This window comes from Elephas maximus, chromosome 11, assembly GCF_024166365.1.
Source record: "Elephas maximus indicus isolate mEleMax1 chromosome 11, mEleMax1 primary haplotype, whole genome shotgun sequence".
NCBI classification, from domain to species: domain Eukaryota; kingdom Metazoa; phylum Chordata; class Mammalia; order Proboscidea; family Elephantidae; genus Elephas; species Elephas maximus.
In genome coordinates, this window is record NC_064829.1 from 115,721,903 (window position 1) to 115,732,772 (window position 10,870).

A 10,870-nucleotide genomic window follows, 5' to 3' on the forward strand; every position below is an offset into this window, starting at 1 on the left:
TTAGTTTAAATGTATACTGCAAACTCTGGGGCAATCGCTAAAAAAATCAGAAAAAAAAAAAATGCTGTCAATGAAACCACGATTTGTCAAAAATTGTAAAACCAGTCCTGATTTAAAAGAGGCTAAAATGTGGCAGGGGGGATGTGTATCACAGAATTAATGCAATATAGCAATAATTGTTTGATAGGGTTATTATGTGGGTTAAGCAAGATAACACGTAAAGAACTTCAAACTACAAATGGCACAAAGTGCATGCTTAACATGTTAACTGCCTCTATTATTAGCAAGATCCCACTCTGAAAACAAAATTACACTCACACATAACTGCAGACAAAATACTTGAAAAATATCAACAGTGACTATCTCTAAATGGTAGGACCGTGGGTGACAAACTTTCTTAATAAATCTCTGAAATTTTGACAAGAATCCTATATCACTTTAATCATTGGACAGAGAACAATAAGGTTATTTCTACTTCGGGGGAAAAATATCTAGAGCTGAAGGGAGGAGGCAGGCATTACAGGCTGTTAGAAATTTGTAAACAAATAGGCTACTACCTATGACCTGGAAGGGGACTACAAAGAAATTAGTGAGACTGAAGTAACCTTAACCTATTCTTCTACTTCACTGAAAAAGTACCCTCATTGAGACACTTTCACTGTCAAGAGGGTTCTGGGAATGAACAAGCTCCAGGGAAACAGAAAACATAGATTACGAGAGACAATGTGTGCAAAGCAGACAGTCTGGGGCTGGTTTAGGAAAGCTGCTCCATACATGTCTTCTCATCTGTTTCCCTTTACTGAATCACTAATGTTAGAAAATTTCTTGGACAGAATCTTTCAAAACATCTTACAAATCCCTGTATGGTATTAACAATTGAATCAAATTTAACAATTTCTTGGCTACGCTCATTCACTGGTTTTTTTTTTTTTTTTTTTTTTTGCTCATTCACTGTTAATGTTGTTTATTGTTTCCTTTACCATAACACTACCAACATATGTTCCCCTGTCCTGAAAATCAAGAAGTCCTTTCCAAGAAGAAAGGGACAAAAACTTACCTCCCCCATAGTTTTGAATGTACAGCAGCTGTCCCCACTCCTCTGGGTTCTTGGAAAAGAAAAAAGGTGGAAAAGGTTTAAGAAACCATGAGATACCGGCCTCTTCCTGGAGCCTGGAGGAGGTCAAGTGAGAATAAGCCCCTGCCCCACCCCAGGCACTGAGAGGGAGGCTAGAGGAGCCTGCAACTCCACCACCCACTTCCAGCATCACAGAGAATGACAGGGGACCGTTAGGGCCCCAGATGGGCATCCTGGGGGACACTCTCACACTGTGGCCACCTTCCTCCACTGGAGCCTGACTTGGGGTCCATCCAGGCCCAACATCTTACACTGGGACTGGGTCTGAGACTCCAAGACAGCTCTCTCTAAGTGGACCCAGCGGTCAGGGTTCCACGCTCCTGTCCTGTAGGCTGGTGGCACCTTTATGGGCCTGAAACCCCACCAGCTAGAGGTTAAAGGTTGGAGAAGTAGAAGCAGCAGTGGCTCCCCAGCCCCAAGCTCCAGACATCTCCGGACACCAGACACCGCCTGGGGAGAGCATTACTCACTGTGCTGAAGAGCTATTGGCCCCTGCTGTGGCCTGGACCCAGGAATGCAGAAGAGACTTGGCTCTGCTGCAATGGGAGCTACAAGAGCTGGCAAAATCGGGGTGTGAAACAGACACCCAGGACAGTCACGACCGGACACTGCCCAGCGTCGACCTAGAATGTACGAAGAAGGTGCCCCACCTCCTTCTCAGTCCTTGCCCCAAACGTAACGTCGGCGACGCGGCCACACGGGGTTCTCACACAGAGGGAGCCCATCACGGGTGGCCGGGCACTGGGCGCCGAGCGCACCGCCCACGTCCGGGGAATGTCGCACAGACTTTCCGCCCGTGCAGTAGGACTCGCAGCTGCCAGACACTTGACCTCCAAACACCCGCAGCCAGCTCCCGCGCCGGTCTCGAGCCGCACCCACCCTGTGCAGGCTCGGCCCGAGACCGAGACCTCCCTCCGCCGAGCGAGCGCGAGCAGCCCCGACACCTCGGGCCCCGAGCACACGACCCCTAATGCACCCCCCCCCCCGTTTTTTCCCCGAACGCCGGCGCGCAGTCCGGACATGACAGTCGTCCAGATTTGAAGGTCCACAAAGAGCCCAGCACTGCCCGGGACTCCTCACCGTCTACTTCTCGGGGCCCTAGAAGTGCGGTCTGGCCGACTCTACCTCCAAACTAGCGAGCTCCCCGCCCAGGACACCCTAACTTCGCGTCCGAACTCCCGCCAACCCAGCTCGGCCCGCAACTCCGGGCGGAAGCTGCGTCGACCGCGGAGGCCGATGGGAAATGTAGTCCAGCGGAGAAAACCATCTCCCCGGCCTCGGCCGCACTGTCTTTCCCGCCAAGTCGCACCGTGTTCCAAGGTGACACCCCAAATACTTGGGGTGAAAAAAGTGTTCCTAAACCCTACAGGTAATACTGTTTTCGAAATGTTTATAAATATATAGATACAGATAGATAGGCACTTGGATCATGAGAACGCTGGAAAGTTGCACCAACAATTGTTAACGGTAGCTATTGCCAGGATGTGTAATTGTGACTTTTTTTCTTTTTCGTTTAATAGCCTTATGTTTTAGACATTATCATGTACTTGTGAACACATTACTTCATTACTTTTTAGATTTGGTTAATTGGACAGTTTCAAGTAGTGGGGAAAACAGGATAGAATCATTTTTAAATAATCTTTCCTCAGACCTGGATTAAAATTCACACGCATGAAGTAACCAGTCTGTGTTGCCTTAAACTCCTGAAATGAGGAACTAAAACTAGAGAGGGAGAAAGAAACCCTAGAGACCGCCTAGATGCGCCTGAGCTTCCTCCGAGGACCTAGGGGAACCGATAGGCCGAGGGACAAACAGGCGGCCGCTGAGGGGCGGAGGCTCATGGGAAATGTAGTGTAGAGCCCGGAAAAACTCCGGCAGGCCGCCGCCAAGATGTCCCGAGTCCCCGAAGCCAATCCGGCCTCGGTGTCCCTGGCTCCAAACCGGGCGGGGAGAGGGAGGAGAGGGGCGACCACAGGCCTTTGGGAACCGTGGTTAAAAGCTGGGGAGCAGGCCGTCCAGCAATTTCTGGTTAAGTAGCCGCGCTCGGATCTCGGGGCCCCAACCTGGGCGGCTCAGACCTTGGCGTCCCACAGCCCCGGCGGGGCCGCGGGGTGGTCGTTAGGGCTGGAAATTCATTCCCCAGGCCCGGGCGCCTCCGGGACGTCAGTCCGGGGCGGGGAACGCAGTGATGCCAGCGGACAGGTGGTCTGGCAGCTCCGAGCGGAACGCAGCTCTGGCCGCTGGGACGCCGGCTGGTGCTGGCGCAGGCCTGGGGCCTAGCGGGCTGGGGGCGCGGCTGGAGAGACGATTTACGGAGGCAGCCTTATAATCAGGATGGGGGCCTGAGGAAGGCCTGGAAAAGAGGGGAAGCGGACCACCCTGGGCTCGGGGTGAAACGGTGGAATACCAGTGTAGGGGAATGCAATGTAATTATTATAAAAATGAAGCTGCAAAAGAATAATGACAGAAGTTTGTTCAAGAAACACTTGGGGTGAAAAAAGGTGTTCCTAAACCCTACAGGTAATACTGTTTTCGAAATGTTTATAAATATATAGATACAGATAGATAGGCACTTGGATCATACGAACGCTGGAAAGTTGCACTAACAATTGTTAACGGTAACTATTGCCAGGATGTGTAATTGTGAGTGACTTTTTTTCTTTTTCGTTTAATAGCCTTATGTTTTAGACATTATCATGTACTTGTGAACACATTACTTTTTAGATTTTGTTAATTGGACACTGTATCAAGTAGTGAGGAAAACAGGATAGAATCGTTTTTAAATAATCTTTCCTCAGACCTGGATTAAAATTCACAGGCATGAAGTAACCAGTCTGTGTTCCTCTAAACTCCTGAAATGAGAAACTAAAACTAGAGAGGGAGAAAGAAACCCTAGAGAAGAATCCAGCCTTGCAGCTCAGCAGGTTAGAAATACCTTTACCTGAATGAAGACTCAGGCAGGACCCCTGGCTTCTAGTCAGGCCTGACTGACTACTTTGCACAGCTTTAAAGAAGTTTCCTGACCTTTTTCAGCCAACCTTTCCTCATTCAGGAAATGGGGATAATGGAGCCTAACTCAATTGAGGACGTTGTTGTTAGGTGCCAATAGGGTCGTTTCCGACTCATAGTCACCCTATGTATAAGAAACACTGCCGGCTCCTGCACCATCCTCACAACCATTGCTATATTTGAGCCCATTGTCAACCCTACAGGACAGAGTAGAGCTGCCGCATAGGGTTTCCAGTGAAGACCTGGTGGATTCGAACTGTTGACCTTTTGGTTAGCAGCCAAAGTCTTAACCACTGTGCCACCAGGGTTTCCACTGTGTGACTTAAAAAAAAAAAAAAAAACCTAGTGCCCTGGCGTCGATTCCGACTCACAGCGACCCTATAGAACAGACTAGAACTGCCCCACAGAGTTTCCAAGGAGCGCCTGGCGGATTTGAACAGCCGACCCTTTGGTTAGCAGCTGTAGCACTTAACCACTATGCCACTGTGTGACATAGGACTTCTTACTTCTGTCCTCTTGGGGAGCTAACCTTTATCCCAGGTCAAGTGGTCCTCAGACTTTCCCAGCGTTCTCCTAAACAGTGAAGAAAGCCTACCCATGGGATCTGGGACAAAACCCAACCAGCCCTGATAGCAGGAACTTCCTTTGAAATCTGTTAAAAATTGAAGCCCAATTTGTATTCTAGTCAATAATAAATCTGTTTTTTTTTTTAAACGTAAATATTGTTTTAAATTATTTACCAGGTAATTATTTAGCTTATTTTATCCTGATTTTAAAGAATATTTGATGTTTTCAGGGAAATGCATCATTATTAACCCCATTTCAGAGATAAGGAATAGGAGGCTTAAAGGGTTTTTGTCACATGCACGGTCATATAAAATACACAGCAGTGACACATGACGTGACCTGTATGCACCTGTACTGCCCCCAGGCGAGAGTAAAGTTATCATTGACTCTTTTATCAACTTTTAAAAATAGACAAAGGAGAAGTCTGTTTCTGATCACATTATTCTGATTTACAGGTTTATATTTTAATGGCTATGCTGATTCTATCCTGTTTTAAACTCTGTAAGTTTATAGCACAGTTTAATACTTGGTAGGCAATCCCTCATTATTATTTTCAAGATTATTTGGTCAAATTTAATAAATGTGTTTTCTCATCACTGTGTCTAGTTCCACAAAAAGACAACATTGGAATTTATGTTATTAAAATTGTGCTAAATTTATTTGTTAATTTGGTAAGGATGAAAATTTTTTAGGCTATTAAGCTTTCCCTTGAGAAGTCTTGGTGTCTTCCCATCTATCCAGGTTGTTATTAGTATCCTTCAGGAGAAATTTATGCTTTTCTTCAAATAGGTCTCATGGGTTTTTTTGGTAAAATTTTTTCTCATGCATTTTATATTTCTATAGTGTATGTTTTTTCCCTATATCTTTAATTGATTATTTCTAATTTAAACAAAAGCTAGTGGTTCAGCATATCTTGTTTATTCTCTTAATAGTTTTTTATTAAGGTTTTATCTCCATCTCTTGGGTTGTATAGGCTTATAGTCAAATTATGTGTAAATAAAATACATTTTGTCACGTATTTCTCAGTATTTCTCTTCATGTGTTGAAAGGACCTTGATCGTTAGTTACAAGTAAAAGCAATGTTAAGTCATCATATGATTTAAGCATCTGTTTTATTCCTGATTTTAATGGCAGTGGTTTTACTACTTAATCATTTAATATGAATGTTTATTAGGAAAGACTGCTGAATTTTATCATCTGTATTAGTTTCCTATGCTGCTATGACAAGTTACTACAAACTCAGTAGCTTAAAACAACACAAATTTATTAATTTTACAGTTCTGGAGGTCCGAGGTTCAAAATGGGTGTTGTGGGCTAAAATCAGTGTCAGCGGAGCTGCGTTCCTTCTGGATGTTCTAGAGAGATTCATTTTCTTGCCTGTTCCAGTTTCTGGAAGCTACCTGCAGTCTTTGGCATGTGGTCTCTCCCACTATCTTCTAAACACAGTTCTCCAACATCTGCTTCTGTCATCCTATTTTCTGACTCTGACCCTCCTGCCTTCCTCTTATAAGGATCCTTGTGATTCCATTGGGCCCACTGGAAAATCCAAGATAAGCTCCCCATCTCACCATCTGTCATGGATTGAATTATGCCCCCCCAAAAATGTGTGTATCAATTTGTCTGGGTCATGATTCCCAGTATTGTATGACTGTCCTCCATTTTGTGATTGTAATTTTATGTTAAAGAGGATTAGAGTGGGATTGTAACACCCTTACTAAGGTCACATCCCTGATCTAGTATAAAGGGAGGTTCCCTGGAGTGTGGCCTGTACCGCCTTTTATCTTACAAGAGATGAAAGGGAAGCAAGTAGAGACTTGGGGACCTCATACCACCAGGAAAGAAGCACTGGGAGCAGAGCACGTCCTTTGGACCTGGGGTTCCTGCACAGAGAAGCTCCTAGTCCAGGGGAAGATTGACAAGAAGGACCTTCCTCCAGAGCCAACAGAGAGAGAATACCTTCCCCTGGAGCTGATGCTCTGAATTTGGACTTGTAGCCTACTAGACTGTGAGAAAATAAATTTCTCTTTGTTAAAGCCATTCACTTGTGGTATTTCTGTTATAGCAGCAGTGGATGACTAAGACACCATCCTTAACATAATTACATCCACAAAGTCCCTCCTGCCATATAAATTAACATACTCACAGGTTCTGGGGATTAGGTCACGGACATCTTTGGGGGGCCATTATTCATTCTGTCTACCACATCGTCTTATTGGTGTCATTTGATACATGTATTTTTTTTCTTGTAATTTGTTCATGCAGCGCATTTTGTCATTAGATTTATTAATGTTCTCCCAACATTAGGAAATGTTTTGATATAATTCATTGTATAAATTTTATCCTATGTTATTAAAATCAGCCTTTTATTTGGAATTTTTATATCTATGGTCCTAAATGAAATTGATTTATACTTCTGTTTGGTGTGTCCTTACCAGCTTTTATGGTAGTTAGACAAAAGATGCCACCTTGAAGACTAAGGTACGCCTGACCCAAGCCATGATATTTTCAATTGTGTCATATGCATGTGAAAGCTGGACAATGAATAAGGAAGACTGAGGAAGAATTGACGCCTTTGAATTGTGGTGTTGGCAAAGAATATTGAATATACCGTGGACTGCCAAAAGAACGAACAAATCTGTCTTGGAAGAAGTACAACCAGAACGCTTCTTGGAAGCAAGGGTGGTGACTACATCTCACATACTTTGGACATGTTGTTAGGAGGGATCAGTCCCTGGAGAAGGACATCATGCTTGGCAAAGTACAGGGTCAACGGAAAAGAGGAAGACCGTCAATGAGGTGGATTGACACAGTGGCTGCAAGAATGAGCTCAAGCGTAGCAACAATTCTAAGGATGGCGCAGGACTGGGCAGTGTTTTGTTCTGTTGTGCATAGGATCGCTATGAGTCGGAAGCGACTCGACGGCACCTAACAACAACAACAGACAAAATTAGAGACTGTTCCATCATTTCCTAGGATATGAATAAATAACAATTATTAGTTCAAAAATTAGCTAATACTCCTCTATAAACCATCTGGATGTGGTACCTTCGTTATTGTTTTGCTAAAAATGAATAAAACATTTGTCAATTCAACTTTTTTTTTTACATGTTCAATTCAGTGACATAGATTATGTTCATCATGTTGTGCAACTGTCATCCCTATCCATTTCCTAATTATTCCACCACCATTAACAGAAGCTCAGTGCTCCCTAAGGAAAGACTCATCCTCCTTCCCTCCCTCCTACTCCTTGTAACCACTAATAAACTTTGGTCTCTATACATTTGCTTATTTCATATAAGTAGGGTCATAACAATATTTGTCCTTTTGTGACAGGATTATTTCACTTGGAGGAATGTCTTCAAGGTTCATCCGTGCCGTTGCACATATCAGGACTTCGTTTCTCTTTATGGCTGAATAACATTACATTGTATGTTTATACCATATTTTGTTTACCCATTCATCTGTTGATGAACAATTGTTTTCACCTTTTGGCTACTTTGAGCCCGGCTGCAATGAATATTGGTGAATGGGTTTCCGTTTGTGTTCCTACTTCCAATTTTTTTGAGTACATACCTGGGATTGATTATTGGGCCGTATGGTAGCTGGCTGTGTTTAACTTCTTGAGGTGCTGCCAAACTGTTTCCTATAGGGGCTGTACCATTTTTGCAATCCCACCAGCAATGAATGAGGGTTTCAATTTCTGCACATCCTCACCAACACCTGTTATTTTCTGTTGTTCTTACTATTATTTTTTTAAATCATAGTCATTTTAGTGGAGGTGAAGTGTTATTTCATTGTGTTTTTGATTTGCATCTCCTCCCTAATAATGACTAATGGAGCCCTGGTGGTATAGTGGTTAAATGCTAGGCTGCTAACTAAAAGGTCGGCAGTTCAAATCCACCAGGCGCTCCTTGGAAACTATGGGGCAGTCCTACTCTGTCCCGTAGGGTCACTATGAGTCTAAATCAATTCGACGACAACGGATTTGATTTTTTTGTTTAATAATGACTAATGGAGCTCTGGTGGCACAGTGGTTAAGTGTTTGGCTGCTAACTAAAAGTTTGGCAGTTTGAACTCACCAGTGGCTCCATGGGAGAAAGATGTGGCAGCCAGCTTCCGTAAAGATTACAAGCCTTGGAAACCCTATGAGGAAGTTCTACTCTGTCCTGTGGGGTTGCTATGAGTTGCAATCGACTAGAAGGCAGTGGATTTGGTTTTGGGGTTAATAATGACTAATGATGTTGATGATCTTTTTGTGTGCTTGTTGGCCATTTGTATATCCTCTTTACTGAAATGTCTATTCAATTCCCTTGTCCATTTTTTGTTGGGCTGTTTGTCTGTTTGTTGTTAAGTTGTAGGAGTTCTTTATATATTCTGGATATTAAACCCTTATCACAATATATGATCCCTAAAGTTTTCTCCCAATCTGTAGGTTGTCTTTTCACATTGTTAATAAAGGCCTTTGATGCACAAAAGTTTTTAATTTTGATGAAGTCCAATTTATTTATTTTGTCTGTTGCTGCTCATGCTTTTGTTGTCTTATGTAAGACATTGTTATACCAGATCCCAAAGTGTTGTCCTTATGTTTTCCTCTAAGATTACTATGATTTTAGTTCTTACATTAAGGTCCTTGATTTGTTTTGAGTTAATTTTTGTATATGTTGTGCAGTATGGGTCCAGCTTTATTTTTTTGCATGTGGAAATCCAGTTTTCCCAGCACCATTTATTAAAGAGACTATTCTTTCCTCATTGAATGGACTTAGCACTTTTGCTGAAAATTAATTGACCATAGCTGTATGGGCTTATTTTGGAACTTTCAATCCTATTCCATTAGTCTATATGTCTATCATTATACTAGTACTAGGCTGTTTTGATTATTATATAATATGTTTTGAAATCAGGAAGTGTGAGTCCTCCTACTTTGTCCTTTTTTAAGATTGCTTTGACTATTCAGGGCCCCTGGCAGTACCATGGAAATTTGAGGATTGGCAATTCCATTTCTTCAAAAAAGACTTGGAATTTCGATGGGAATTGCATTGAATCTTGTTATGGTTTGAATTGTGTCCCCCCAAAATATGTGTTGGAATCCTAACCCCTATACTTGTTGATATAATCCCATTTGGGACTAGGGTTTTCTTTGTTGTGCTAATGAGGCCATACCAGTGTAGGGTGTGCCTTAGACCTAATCACTTTTGAGTTATAAAAAGAGCAGATTAGGTACTGAGACAAGCAAGCACAAATGGAGAAATGATGTCACGCGGTGATCTTCAAGGAATGCTGAGAACTCTACAGAGGCTGAGGTAAGGATTCTCCTCCAGAATGGATAGAGAGAGCTTTTCCCTAGAACCAGTGCCCTGAATTCAGACTTTTAGCCTCCTAAACTGTGAGAAAATAAATTTCTGTTAATTAAATCACCCACTTGTCATCTTTCTGTTACAGCGGAACTCGAGAACTAAGACAAATCCTTATATTGTTTTGGGTAGTATTGACATCTTCAGTGCAACAGATTTCTCTTTACATATAGCCTTTCTGACCCAGGGTTTGTAATGGTGCCAAGATGATTTACTAAGCCACAATCTTGTAAAGGGATTGGTCAGTTTACTACGTGGCTGCAGTGGGCTTGCAGACCCATGGAATGAGAGAGCTGAGCGAACACCTTTGGGCTTCCTGGTGGAGTGGGGTGCCTCTGGGGAGTTGGTGGAACTAGGCTTGCCTACTCATGGAACAAGAGAGAGCTGAGCACCTTCAGGCAGGAGGCTTGCTGCAGGTGGGGTGCCACCAGGCACTTGTCGGTGGAGCTAAAGGGCTGTAACACTTGCCTGAGCAGGGCAAAGGCCAGGCCCAGTGAGGCCTGGTGGTGGACATGGCCGAGAGAGAGGCCACAGGCGGAGGCCAGCCGAGAGAGGGGCCTGCCTGTGAGCATGGCCGAGAGAGAGCTGACAGCTATCTTGATTGGAAGCCATCCTGATTGATGAACTGTATCCTGAGCTGTATCCTGTTACTTTCAAGTTGATCCTGATTCCAAGTTGTAGCCTGTTACTTCCCTAATAAACCACATAATCGTGAGTGTGGTCTGTGCGTTTTGTGTGGCAATGAATTGTCTTAAAACTGTCTGAGCCAAATCCCAAATACAGGTGTGTCTGACTCAAAAACCCATGT

The 10,870-nt window shown here is 43.5% G+C and overlaps 1 protein-coding gene across 1 annotated transcript in view; it reads right to left on the bottom strand.

The window, feature by feature from the left end:
• Positions 1 to 10,634, bottom strand: part of LOC126086329 (zinc finger protein 568-like) — a 32,936-nt gene extending 22,302 nt beyond the window's left edge. The window contains exons 1-5 of the mRNA XM_049902482.1: positions 10,455 to 10,634; positions 3,199 to 3,431; positions 2,949 to 3,112; positions 2,261 to 2,510; positions 1,058 to 1,106 (exon numbers count right to left, since the gene is read on the bottom strand). Of these exons, the coding sequence (XP_049758439.1) occupies positions 1,058 to 1,106; positions 2,261 to 2,510; positions 2,949 to 3,112; positions 3,199 to 3,431; positions 10,455 to 10,634 (876 nt within the window). The remainder of the gene's footprint in view (positions 1 to 1,057; positions 1,107 to 2,260; positions 2,511 to 2,948; positions 3,113 to 3,198; positions 3,432 to 10,454) is intronic.
• Positions 10,635 to 10,870: the final 236 nt, after the last annotated feature.